Below are 14,970 nucleotides of genomic sequence, written 5' to 3'. Positions count from 1 at the left end.
TGGTGAAATTGCAAAACTGTCTTGCAGTGCAGGTAGAAGTGGAGTGGCCCCTGCTTGACAGCTCGGGCATCAAACCCCATGTCATCGCAGCTTTTCAATTCAGTCTCTGCGAAATTCTCAAAGACTGCTCATTTGTCCTGATTGTTTTTCTTTACATGCTAGAAAAACCTGTCCATGTAATAATGATATCTGTTAAAAGTGTTTCCACCAGTGTCATATATCAGATGATTGTTGGTGTCAACTGAGTCACGAGTGGCCCGGTGTACAAACACAAATAAATGGCATCAATGCTTCATGGGTCGCAGCATGTCACCTTACACTGTCAGAAATAATTTATGGTACTTCAGTTTTATTCCATTTTGAAATAGGGGATATAGTCTCAGTTATTAATCAGTCTATATATTTCCATCTGCCTCCATAGCTGAGTGGTCAGTGCAGATGACTGCCACACAGGGGACCTAGGTTTGATTCCCAATACTGCCGGAGGTTTTTCCTTGGTGGGAGGACTGATACTGGGTGCACTCACCCTCGTGGGACCAACTGAGGAGCTATTCGATTGATTAGTAGTGGTTCCAATGTCAAGAAACCCAACAATGACTGAAAGAGCAGCATGCTACCTACTTGCCCCCCATATACCCATCCAGTGACACCATTGGTAGAGGGCGACACAGTGGTTGGTCGAGCCCGACTGGCCCACCTAGGGCCAGAACACTGTACTTTACCTTTTTTACCTACGTATCTCCAATTTTAATCTTCCACAATACAATCAATAGCAACACAGGTGTTGTCTTACACTCATCAAGAAATGCGGATACAAAACAGGCTGTTCTAAAACTGATGTATAAGTAATGTCCTCTATCAGTATAACAGGTTACATTTCAATGTAGTTACAGCACCAATGAACTTTCAGAAATTTCTAGGACACACTATTGTCAACCTTCCACAAAGTTTCATTTACCTACATGACATAGTAGTGACATAAAGAACTCAGGGGGAGCATATATCAAATCTCCAGCAAATATTTTCAATCCTCCTGAAACTCTGATTAACGTGCAACTTGTAAAATGCTCCCTCTTCCCATCTTCTATAAATTATATAGGATAAATCCTTCCCATATTCCAAAACTAAAGAATGTAAACAACCTGCATGTTTTCATGGGCAAGCCCCATTCCCCTAAATAACAATGACAGTCAACCTACTGAATCAATGCAGAGAAAAGGGATCCCCCTCCAATGGTCTGCAGACTGTCATGTCAACAAGCTTTTCTTAAACTGAAGCAATGCCTCCAAACTGCTCCATGCCTAATCTCGTATCAGCCTCATTTACCAATTGTGTTGGTCATGGACCTGTCACAATGTTCCATCAGGGCCGCTCTATCACATAATTACCCAAATGGTTCGGAATGGCCTATCGTGTTCACCTCCAAGATGTTGATCACAGCACAAGAAAATTATACTAAGTACTGAAGAAGGCATGGTCAATTATATTTAATATGCAAAAGTTCTACATTTTCCTGTTTGGCATCAATTTTCATCTGGCCACAGATCATATATCACTGTTGTCCATATTTGGCTCTAATTCAAAGCTGAATAAATGAACATCTCAGAGGTTACAATACTGAGCTTTTTTCCTGTCAAATTACCACTATTCTGTCAGCTCAACACTTGAATGTCGTCTGAATTCTGTCAAGATTCCTTATGAGACCAGATGAGGAATTTGGTAAACAAGACACCATTTACTGATTTGCAACTAGAACAGTTGATGGAAGAGTTTCTCATCACTTCCAGGGATGTCACAGCAGCCACACATAAGGATTCACTCTTCAGGCAAGTTTGTCAGTTTGTAAAATCCAGCTGGCTGCATGCCCTTCCTTTGGAAGCCTCCACGGAACTTCATTGTCCTCGCCCCCCCCCCCCCCCCTACCCCTGCGCGATGCTATGCCCTCCACCTTTGCAAATGTGTCCTACTGTTGAATAACAATAGCCACCAGTGTCGAGCAGTCATTCTAGGGCTTCTGTGCTGTTGTACATTGCAACTCTTACATCAGCCCTACAGTGACATTTCCAGAATGAAGAATCTTACTCCACAGTATGTGTATTAGCAATGCGTAGATGAAGATGTTGTGCAAGTGGCTCCTAATGCCAGCTTTTTCAGTTGCAGCAACTAGCACTGCCTAAAACCTTTCAGAGATGGTCTATGGGAGATCAGGTGCATGAGGATACCACCAAAGTCCTCACAACTATTTTTTCCTATTGGATGAGCCCCAATAACTCTTGTTACAGATAACAGTCTGAAGTTCAACTCTGCAGTTTTTCGGCAGCTTTGCACCCAGAATGGAATTAAGCACGATACCATACTTCCTTTTTCATCCTGCATCTAACCATATGACAGAAAGTTTACAATGCAGATGAAAAAAATCTTGACATAGTTCCTACTGATTTTGCACTGCTCTCATTTTTATCCTCGTACTGGGCAACACCGTTTGTCTGAAGATTATAAAGTATAAATCAAAAAATTATACAGAATTAAAAGACCAGAGACATTTTTAATGCAGATGGAAGTGGCATATTTTGCAATTTACCTCCTATGAAGGTATATTCTGTTAAAGGAGAAAAATGCCAGGGAGTTAAGAAAAGTAAAGAAAGAATGGCTGTGCTATTTTGTGTAAATAGTGATGGAAGTGAGAATTTGCCACCACTGATAATAGGGATATTTAAATCTCTCTGGTGTTTTCAAGACTAAAAAACTAGCTTGTTCTTAAGACTACAACAGCAACACCTGAATGCAATGGAAATGTTTACAAGCTTTCTCAGGCATTTAGATGCCCAGATGAGTGCAGTAGGTGGCAAAATAATGCTAATAATTGACCGAAGCCTTATACATCATACAAAAACACCATTTCTGAGAAATGTATATGTTTAAATGTTGCGTTCCTTCCATCGAACTGCACATCAGCAGTGGCCTCTGGACCTGGGCACAATAACTATTAATGGCAAATACAGAGTAACAGTTGTCCAGAAGTCAATTGCATTCCTTGAGAGGAAGTAAGCGATGAGACTCAGCATTCTACAGGCTATGCATATGTTTGTTGCTGTATAGAGTTGTGCAACGGCTGGTCGTGGTACATCAATTTCTGCTGAAGACGACACTGTTCCGGAAGAAGACTACAGCAGAGTCACAAACGTTCCTGAAAATGTAGCATTCCAGGACTTTGTTTCTTGTGATGATGACATTTTGACTCCCACATCCAAGATGAATGTGAAATGTGTGTAATTCTAGTGAAGGAACACTGTGAGGTAGAAGGTGATTGTGACAATGATGAAAAAAAGGCGTCGGCCTTTGGATGAAGTTTCCAGCTGCTATGCAAGGAACTAATACCATTAGGAACTACTATTACTCTTTTAATGTAAATGAGTCAATTCTAACAAATATCAACCAACTGGAGCAACAGCTTCAGTCACTACACTACACAGGAAGGACAAAACAAACAACTCTTCCTGTTCAATTTTTGTAAAATAAGGAATGTGTTCTGCAAAAAGTTTATGGTGTGTGTGTGTGTGTGTGTGTGTGTGTGTGTGTGTGTGTAATTAAAAATAATAGCTCTTACAATACTCAGACATGCCAGAATTATGAATCTGGGTTACTTCTTCTATGTACTTATGCTAAACCCCCATTTAAGGAGATTCATTAAAAAGGGGTTTTACGATACTTGCTCTCTGATGGATTTAATTATGATGACCTTGAGATACTTGACTATTTTCTGGACACTGATTTGGACTTCATTATTTCCTGTGGCCAATCTTTGGCTTGCACAGATTTATGTCAATTTCCCTAATGTGGCACTGCCTCTGTTCTCTATTTGACTACATGTTGTGCCTTCTGTGAGTGACCTGACAATGTGTGTATGTGCACTGAGAGAGTGGTATATATTAAAGTGTCTCTCAGTTTGCTGAACTTACAGTGTTCCCCAGTACTAACGTTTGAGTTAGTGAATAACTCTCCAGAGTACTTTAATGGCCAGCAGGTATCCACCTATAGAAGCCTTTGTTGCTGGTTAGTTCAAGAAGAGTCAGGATGTATTGTATTCTGTGCTTTATTTGTATTTAATTAGTGTTCAATAAAACCTGTGTTGTTGAAGAAGCAGACTTGTAACATTATCCAAGAAGAAAACACAGTTCAGATAAATATTTATCAATGACAAAGGTGAGGAGAGTGCACCTAACTGTCTGAAACAATCTATCTTTATCAAAATACAAGATACAAATGTAAAACCAGTGCCATTTTGCTGAAGAAAAAGGCTACCAAACTGGGAGACATACCAGAATAACAAACATATGTTGAATTTTTAAAAATTTTTTTTACAAACATTCCACTTTATACTTCTTCTACCTTCCTACCAGAAAACTAGAACACTGATGAAATTGTAAATGGTATACTGTAACAATGACATAAATAGCGATGACCGTAAGCTTCAGACATTACAATATTCATGTAAACTGATCACACTTCAAAAAGTGTAATGCAGATTTAATGTTGCTAAATAGTTTCTACTGAATTTCATCAAGAATCTTTGTAGGATATCCAAAAGTATGCTCATGAATTAAAACTTACAACTTCTTCTTTGCGGCTCAATAATTTTTCTCGGAGCTGTTGTCGTCTTTTTTCTATCTCTGAATCACTAAGTTCTTCCTCCTCCTCTTCTTCACTACCTTCATCTCGATGTGGTTTTCCATCGTCTTCATCTGATTCACCACCCTGAAGTACTTCAGGGGCATGAATATGTCTGAAATATTTCACACAATATAGTAAGTGTATGTGGAAAACATTACAAAGAAAGTTTCAGAGATGGAAGGAAGAAAGATTAAGGTTTAAATCTAGTTGACAAAATCATTAAAGATTATCTAGGAACTCTTCAATCCAATCACACAATTGGTCTCATAGTCCATATGCTCTTACTTTGTTCATCAAATGACTGTGGGGAACTGTATCAAATGCCTTGCGTAAGTCAAGAAACATGGCATCTACCTGGGAACCCGTGTCTATGGCCCTCTGAGTCTTGTGGACAAATAACGCGAGCTTAATGTAAATTTAAATGATTCGCTTATCCCTCAAAATAAAGGCTTCCACCATTGAACTATTTATTCATCTTTACTGCTTTAGACGATGATCTGAACTGTTGATCAGGTATCTGTGTGAGTGGCTTTTGAGCTCTAATGTTCAGACATTTCTACTGGGCATGGACTCTTCAAAACATTAAATTGGACCCTCTTCTATTGTGAACCGTATGTTCAGATCAGTACCATTCAGAACATGTAGAGTGTTCCTTTTCTCAATGAGACCACATAACAATGATGAAATCAATGGATCAAAAAAAAAAACAAGTGAGTTTGTTCACCTCAAGGCCAATTTCTCTTAGGTTTTATACATACAAATTTGCTACAATTCCAATGAGTATGTTCCCCATAGCTACACTTATCAGTTAATTTGTAGAACTTATTGGCCCACTGCAAAGTAAGTTGACATGTGGCAATTCATGAAAGGACTAGCAAAGTTCTTTGTGAAGATATCTTCTTGCAGTGATGTCATTTCATTCACCACAATCATGGTGAATAAAAAAAAACATTATAACATTTGAATATCATGCCTCTAAGATATAATTTGGAAGTTTAGTATGTTTCAATAAAGTAAGTAGAATCCTTTACATATATATGTGTAAGTTTTTCCCATAAACAGTTGTAGGGGTGTGGCCAGTCTATTGTGCAAACAGAAACTGGGTAGGTTTATTATTAGTTCAAGCACAGAAACTGTGGGGTGGCTCATTAGAGAGTGGAGTTTGACTCCACATATTTTCACTGAGTGTCCCACGGACAGAAAACTTTAGGTTGGAAATATGACTTATACCTTGAGTGAAATTCCAGAAACCACACATAAATAGCAATATACAACTGAACATTTATTTACATTTTTACTTTACACATTTAAAAGACATCTCATACTAAGAGAATGCTGTACATTGCACAAGTTATGGTAGAATACAAACAGGAATTTTAAAGGCAAGCATGTATGAAACTAATTAAAGGAGTTGAAGTGCCTAGCAAAGCCTGCAAAAGTTGACTACCAATTTCGATTTTACTTGGACAGTCAGCTTCGCAAAAATATTTCATATTGAATCGTACTTCTGAAAAATAGATTGGAGAAACATAAATTTGTTCTACTCTACAGCTGTTTTGGACTCTACAAAAGTGAATATGCAAAGTGATCTGACCATTGTCAAGTGGTAAAGAATGTCCCCTCTGTGGAAAAATACAAGGAATCACCACCACGTAATGTTCCCTCTGTGGAAAAATACAAGGAATCACCACCAGGAAGAAGTGCTCTGAGACAGCACACGGAAAATTACACGAGGCATTAGTAGCACTATGTGTGTACCCCAGGGAGAACAAAATCAAGCTCAAATGCTCAAAGGTTTCACCCTCAAAGTGCTTACATTATGACGACAACTACGCCTCAACAAAACCATATGTGACATATAAATATGCATCAGTGTTGGAAGTTCCTACTTCTAATATGTTCATCAAAACTATCTCAAGAAGCATAATAGGATTGCTTCTCAATATACATCAATGTGTTATCACATGGGATCAACAGCACACACTAACTGTTCACTGATGGTGGTATTGTCAACAGTAATGTATCATCACTACAGTATTTTTTGTGGAATTCTGGGAACGTATGTTACATGTCTCAAGGAAACAGTACACACAACACCAGTGTGATCTACTGAGTACTTCTCCACTGTTTGGAGTGCTTATTCAGTTGACACCACAACTACTGTAAAAAGATCAGTAGGCTATAGGTCTGAAAAAAACTGTAACATAGATACCCCGCACTCAGAAGAAAGTAAATGAGGTATTTGGGAGAAGGATGATTTGTTCTCACAAAACCCTCTTGAGTAAATTTAGAGAACTGGTGTGTGAATATGCAACAGTTCTGCTCCCTCAATTGTATACTTCCCTTGGAGAGCATATAATTAGATAAGAGAGATTAAGAGGAATATTTTCCCTTTGAACCACATGCAAATGGATTAAGACTAGTAGCGGAAGCTATTAGTATGAAGTAGTCATCACTATACACTTTACAATCATTTAAAGAGTAGAAACATAGGCAAATAATTACAACAGCTTAACTGACATTGTGTTAGTCCACTTCAAGTGGCGAGGTAGGGACAAAGTGCAAAATTTTGTGTCATGGCTTCTACAAGTCCTTGATATGTGATAGCAGGTGGATGGTAAAAGGTTTCTCTCCACAACTGATAAAATACCTTTAAATTAGGAGGAAAAGGGGTGATTTATAACATGTAAGATGGCACAAAATGTAGTCCCAGATGTTTCTAACATCCTAATGCACTGTAAATTGTTACAAGACATCAGCTGCCATTCTTTGGCATGCTCCTCAAACTAGTATAACACTATCAGACCTCGTGGCCAAATCAAATGTTTTATTTGAAACTGCCATGTAAGAAGTGGGTGATATCAGCCATGAAAGGATACAGTTTCACTAAAGTCTTCTTTACCAATTAAAACTCCCAGAGAAACCAAATTTAATGTCATTCACAGTATAAAGCTGACATCACTGGTCTGTGTACATCATGTCAAGCAGGTGTCTAGCATGGATTCTCCAGACGGACAGCATATTTTGACAACCACTAACACACTGTGACTATTTGGTGTTGCAACATATTTCCACTGTCCCAGGGACCAGTCCCAATGTTCCCAACCCAACAAGAACATAACTGATGATAAAACTTTTGGCAGATCAAAACCGTGTGTCAGATCAGGATTCAAACCTGGGACTTTTGCCTTAACTTTGGAAGGCAGGAGATGAGGGACTACCAGAAGTAAAGCTGTGGAGGTGGAGCATAAGTGATGCTTGGATGGCTCAGTCAGTAGAGCACTTGCTTGCGAAAGACAAATGTCTCAGGTTCAAGCTCCAGTCTGGTATACAGTTTCCAATCAGCACACACTCCTATGAAGAGTGAAAATTCTTTCTGATGACTGATGATAATGTTTGCTCAAGAAAGAGACACACAAAAACACCATCATTCATTAAAAAAAATTATACTTGCTCACTCTTTCCAGTTGGTGTATGCAGCATGTATCACACTGTCTAGAGCTTAAATTATTTTTACAAACCCTTCCTCAAATTGGAAGACCAGATTATCAACATAGTATACAGGCGGAAAATGGAGGTTTGCATATCAAAACAGTTTGCACAGGTATCACAAAAAGTGGGACACCCTTCATTTATCAGGTAATAAAGCAGACCAGCAAGTCCTACAATGCAAGATCTGGGCGAGAGGGGCTGAAAAGCATTAGAAACTGACAGAGCATCATTAAAATGGATTCACTATATTGCAGATTATTTTACTGTACCGCTCAAGCAATCCCAGTACTGTGCGGCTGAGGCTGCCAGGAGCGGCACTTATATTCTCTTCTTGTAGAGGCCGCTCCTGTTGTGGTGTGGTCCTAATCAGCGGGCTATTGCTTGACGTCGCCTCACAGCTTTCTATGCTTTGTGTTCTTCATCTTCGTGCCAGCACATGTCGATATGCCGGAACACTAATTATTTATGTAAATAGTACTGTTGCAAAGCTCAATTAGTGGCCTTCAATAACATTCTCCATTCAATAACAACTTTGGTATTGGTTACACACAATCACATTCAGTTGCTGTAATAATACTAAGTGATTCTCAGGGATGCAGGATATACTGAAAATACCATGCCTAAAAAGGAATTCAAATTCAAGATGCGTTCCACTGCATACCAGATACAATCCGCAAGGTAGAATTGTGATGAAGCTAGCCATTATATTTCTTTAGCCACAGGGCAGGGGCCCACATCTGTTTCCATGCACAAGGCAATCGCTCACCTGTATGAAGGCAAGTGAGGGAACTGTTGGTCACCCAAAGATGGGCTGTGCTGAAAGTAAGTAACGAGGAATACGTGTTGCACATGTGACTTCACCATCCAGTTGTATTGCTCTAGTTGGAACTTAAAGTGTATGTTGTGGTCTAGTGGGTACAGCACTAAAAACCAGCCTATGGGGTCTCGGATATGATAGCAGGTAGGAGCAGGGAGTTTTCTCCACTCCAGTCCCTTCAGGATGGCCCTAGTTCCACTCAATCTGCTATCAAATGAGTACCGGGACTCGAGTTCTTTCTTGGGGGTAAAAAGTGGTTGAGGCGATGGGCCAATCACCCACCTCCTCCAAATACCACAGTAACAAAAGGCACTCTAGCTACAGTCAGCCCAACAGCCTAGTCCTGTGTTTGTACCAAGGGGTGAGGAGAGGAACCAACAAGAGAGAAAGACTTGGGAAGTTGTCTTATTAGATCTACAAGGAGCCTCTTTATCATGAGGTAGGAATCTGCTATAGACACAGGCCTAGTGGATTTTCTGTACTACATGATTGAGCTCTTCCATAGCTTTTCCGAATCCATTCATGTTTGATTAAATTAAGGGCGACATCTTTCAGTAAGCCTTTCCTTTTACCCCTTTCTCTGCTGTGGTGATTTGCAGGAGATGTAAGGGAAGTCCAGCTATTATATACCTCCATTGGGAGGAGCATTGCGCATGTCATCACTGTTGACAGAGCTTAGTGAACTAATGGTTTTAATCCTACTTTCTTTGGCTTTGGTCAGTTCTTGTTTTAACTTTATACTTTATTTGGAGGTGGGCATGTTTGTATGGGCAAGAAAGCTCACTTTTTAGATGTTTGGTAATGAATATTTTTGTTTACAGTACTCACTGGCATCATAGCATTTGAACATTCAGAGGAAATAGTTCCTTTGCAGATGCAGCTGCAAGTACACGCTGATGGCTGAATTTTTGGCAAGGAATTTCTCTGGGAGGCTGGTTTCTTAAGAGCTTCTGGAAAGGATGCAGTGAATGACGAAGGTTGCATGACCTTGAATGCTTTTTTAGCCTCACCAAAAGGCATTCCCCTTGTTAGCTGCAGTTTACAATTTTTCTTTCCTTGGCATAAATACGACAATCCCTGCTCCACATGGGATGATCCCCAAACAAGGGAAGGGTTGGTTGCATCCACCCATGCACACTCCTTGCTTGGGTAAGCCTTATGCAACTGGGGTGTGGGCAGTTGGTACCCCAGAGATAATCCACTAGTGTCTGTCCCCTCCTCCTCCCAGAGTAACAGTCACCCACCCGACCAGCATGTAGCACACCTTGAGGTTGTTAGCTTCTTTTTATATTTAACAGAGGTTTTTATGATCCTTGTGATCCAGAGAGTACAGCCAAAAATCCCCGAACACTGAAATACACAAAACTCCACTGTTGAACACCACAGTGGTTGTTGAAGCATGCAACGTGTTTTCAGTAACAGAAGGCCAGACAGCACTGACAAACTTGCAGCTCAGGAACACCAAGACTGCCTGGCCTGTAACCAGTAACTAATGACTGGGTCCCTAAGGGGAAAAGTAGAACAGTAAGATGTTAGACTTGCAACCCAGAAAGGCAAGCAATACTGGAAGGGCTTGGGGCCTCATGTTCACCAATAATATGCACAGCTGAGTGGAACTTTTTTACTATATAATGCATTCTGTTGTCTAGTTGCACATTAAACTTAGAAAAGATGATGATTACCTGTGTCTTTCAAGTCTTCCTTCTTCATTGGATGCTTCCTCCTCAGCCATAATAGTCTGAAGTCTTCGAAGTCTTGGGTCATCAATTTCTGCTTCTGCTTCTTCTGGAACATCACTCTCCACTGTTTCGGCATTTGGATATGTACGGAAAGGCTGTCGCCTTTTTTGTTCAATAAAATCATCATCATCTGATTCCTCTTCACTGCTTGACATAGGTGCATAATCTGGCCGTTTTCCAGATACATAACGGTGAACTTTCACCTTTTGCATTGACACTTCACCTATAAGAAGGTTTCCATTGCCATTAACACACAAAATAATATTTGCAATACATGAGGGACATTCTGAAAGTAAGTTTTGTCATTTTTTAAAGAGAAGATGGTACATGCGTGAGACAAACAAATGTCATATGAATCCACACCTATTGCTAGTTCAATGATGGAAAGTGCATATGGTGAAGAGGCCGTGTCTTGTCAAATAGTTGACTGCTGGTGTTGCATGTTCAGAGAAGGAAGGTAGTGTGTGGAGGATAGAGGATGAAGTGGGCATCCTTCCACATCCACGCACGAAAACATCATTGCTAGAGTATGAGATACAGTGTTAGCAGAGAGCTGCTTAATGGTGTCAGATGTGGCATCCACACTGTGTACTGGCTGTGCTCAGGCCCCCTGCAGTGCTGATCTTGCCCCATAAGACTTTCACCTACTCTCTGCTGTGAAAGCCGTACTCTCAGGATGTAACTTCAAACAAATGCTGAGGTGTAGTAGTCTGTGCGACAATTTGGTGCACTGCAGTTTTATCTGAGTGATTTCTGGAAACTGATTCCATTCTACGACAAATGTCTCATGTTGTTGGTGACTATGTCATAAAATAGGTATATAATTAATGATGTCATACTGTATCTGTTTTCAGCAGTAAAGTTTCCAAGTGAAAAAAAGACAAATTTACTCTCAGAATGTCCCTTGTAATAGAAATTATAGATTCATTTTAAAGCAGACAATACATTTTCTTATTCCTGAAAATTACAAAAGCAAAGAAAACTAAGATACAAGGACACAGTGTGTTATTTAGTTCTTTTAGAAAAAATCTTACAATAAGTAATAAACGAAAGATTTTGTCAAAGAGTGAAAGGGTCCAAACCTTCACGAACATCAGTTTATAATAAATAAAGAGGACATAATAACGTCTTCAACTGAAGAGCAGCATGCAAGGTCAAAAACATTGAGATACATATCTTAGAAACATGGCTTGTACTAGTGGCAAAAATATCTCCAATGTCTTCTTTCAATTTCAGAAGGATCTAGAACTTTGCCTACATAAACTCAAAATCATCATTACTGTATGGCATTAAGTGTTTTCTTACATCCTAAAGTTGGAACACGTGAGGCAATACTGAACTTATGACTTATCTTAGAAGAAAGATTAAAGAAAGGCAAACCTACGTTTCTAGCATTTGTAGACTTAGAGAAAGCTTTTGACAATGTTGACTGGAATACTCTCTTTCAAATTCTAAAGGTGGCAGGGATAAAATACAGGGAGCGAAAGGTTATTTACAATATGTACAGGAACCAGATGGCAGTTATAAGAGTCGAGGGACATGAAAAGGAAGCAGTGGTTGGGAAGGGAGTGAGACAGGGTTGTAGCCTCTCTCCGATGTTATTGGGAAGGGAGTGAGACAGGGTTGTAGCCTCTCTCCGATGTTATTCAATCTGTATATTGAGCAAGCAGTAAAGGAAACAAAAGAAAAATTTGGAGTAGGTATTAAAATCCATGGAGAAGAAATAAAAACTTTGAGGTTCGCCGATGACATTGTAATTATGTCAGAGACAACAAAGGACTTGGAAGAGCAGTTGAACGGAATGGACAGTGTCTTGAAAGGAGGATATAAGATGAACATCAACAAAAGCAAAACGAAGATAGTGGAATGTAGTCGAATTAAGTCAGGTGATGCTGCGGGAATTAGATTAAGAAATGAGACGCTTAAAGTAGTAAAGGAGTTTTGCTATTTGGGGAGCAAAGTAACCGATGATGGTCAAAGTAGAGAGGATATAAAATGTAGACTGGCAATGGCAAGGAAAGCATTTCTGAAGAAGAAAAATTTGTTAACATCGAGTATAGATTTAAGTGTCAGGAAGTCATTTCTGAAAGTGTTTGTATGGAGTGTAGCCATGTATGGAAGTGAAACATGGACAATAAATAGTTTGGACAGGAAGAGAATAGAAGCTCTCGAAATGTGGTGCTACAGAAGAATGTTGAAGATTAGGTGGGTAGATCACGTAACTAATGAGGAGGTGTTGAATAGGATTGGGGAGAAGAGAAGTTTGTGGCACAACTTGACTAGAAGAAGGGATCGGTTGGTAGGACATGTCCTGAGGCATAAAGGGATCACAAATTTAGCATTGGAGGGCAGCGTGGAGGATAAAAATCGTAGAGGGAGACCAAGAGATGAATACACTAAACAGATTCAGAAGGATGTAGGTTGCAGTAGGTACTGGGAGATGAAGGAGCTTGCACAGGATAGATTAGCATGGAGAGCTGCATCAAACCAGTCTCAGGACTGAAGACCACAACAACTCTGAGGAAAAAGCACTGCAGTCAGCAGGTCTCCAAATTGCCTGCTTCTAGCAGCATGTAGATGATACATTTGTGGTGTAGCCCCACAGAATAGAGGCATTACCCATGATACTCCAGCATTTGAACTCACTCCATCCAGATATTCAGTTCACTATGGATGTGGAAAAGGGGGGTGCCTTACCATTCCTGGGTGTTATGGTTAGAAGAAAAGTCAACACTATACAGTATCTATTGCAAACCAACTGACACACAGTTACATTTGGAGGCCACAAGCTGTCATCACCCTGCACAATACAATAGTGTCTTACACTCTCTGGTACACAGAGCATATATGGTCTCAAGATACCAACAGTTGTCTGGTCAGCTACAACACCTAACAAAAGTGTTCCAACTGAATGGCTATTCCGATAAACGGATATGCAATGCATTACGTTTTAAGGAAGTTCAATGCAGGGATGTGAATGACGATGGGGAGGCATCCAGTGCAATGGTGTTCTAGCTGTATCCTGGTGGAATGTTTTCAGCAACAGAAAGAATCCGCCGGAGACACAACACCAAGGGTGTTTTTCGCCCATCAGCAAAACTGACGAATTTGTTGCATTTGGTCAAAAATGATCTTGGCCTTAGGAAACATGGCGTGTGTAAGACCCCATGCCAATGTGGAAAATCTTATACTGGGCAGACATGTTCAAATGTACACGAATGCTGTATTGAATACCACTGTCATATACACCTGGGCCAAACTGATAAATCATCAGTAGTGAAACATTGGCTGAATACTGGGCATTGCATTTCATGAACAACTGTGAGTGCCTTCCCATTCACACGCGCCTCCTGGGCTGATAAATTTTGACGCTACCACACAACTACCATCATTCTGGGACTTTTGCTTTAAGGAAGCCATACATATCCATACAGTGAACAATCTTATAAACAGGGACGCAGGTTTTCAGCAATGTGCCATCTGGAATCCAACAACAACTGCCATTAAATCAAAACAGGCAATACACGATCTTCCAATTCATGACCTGACACAGCACAATGCAGAGACTTAATTTAGCAGTTAACCACAGGAGTGTACAGCAGCATAGTAACTGCCCACTGCACACACAGATGACCTCTTCAGCTCAGCTCATGGTAGGGAGCACTATGAGCGCCACTTTCATCCAACTGTGAGTGCCTTCCCGCACACACGTGCCTCCTGGCGTGATAAATTTTGACATTAACACACAACTATCATCAGTTGCATGTTGCAGCAGTGACTACAGCAACTACCAGTACCTGAAGATGTCAGACAGTTGTATCAATGAAATATTGTGTGATTTGCACAATATGATCCATTGGCAAACCTGAGAAGTGTATTTGCATTTGAAATATCACATATGAATGCAAATGATACTTGAGCATCTTTCTGTGTAAACTTGAACCTATGTTAATTCCTATGAACAAGAAAAAATACTGCTTTAGTAATCTGTGAGGATTTCAATACTGATAGTCCATTCCATGAGGGAAGTGGTAGCACATAAGCAATTTATTCAGATATAATCAAAGAAATATATAATGAGGACAGTGTTGAGGAAGCAAATGAAGTTTTAGTCATCACTTCAGTGAAATGGGAAACTAAAGAAGTTACTAGCATCATTCAGGTTTGCAACAGCTTCAATGATAATTTCTTGGTAAATTAATCAAAACTTTTGGCACATCAAAAATAGCGTAAGATTTCTTATAGAACACA

The 14,970-nt window shown here is 39.9% G+C and overlaps 1 protein-coding gene across 1 annotated transcript in view; it reads right to left on the bottom strand.

The window, feature by feature from the left end:
* Positions 1–14,970, bottom strand: part of LOC124554943 (microfibrillar-associated protein 1) — a 69,139-nt gene that overhangs the window by 50,843 nt on the left and 3,326 nt on the right. The window contains exons 2-3 of the mRNA XM_047128642.1: positions 10,663–10,942; positions 4,612–4,783 (exon numbers count right to left, since the gene is read on the bottom strand). Coding sequence (XP_046984598.1) covers positions 4,612–4,783; positions 10,663–10,942 — 452 coding nt within the window. The remainder of the gene's footprint in view (positions 1–4,611; positions 4,784–10,662; positions 10,943–14,970) is intronic.

Source organism: Schistocerca americana, chromosome X (assembly GCF_021461395.2).
Source record: "Schistocerca americana isolate TAMUIC-IGC-003095 chromosome X, iqSchAmer2.1, whole genome shotgun sequence".
Lineage (NCBI taxonomy): Eukaryota > Metazoa > Arthropoda > Insecta > Orthoptera > Acrididae > Schistocerca > Schistocerca americana.
This window is presented reverse-complemented; position numbering and strand designations above follow the sequence as displayed.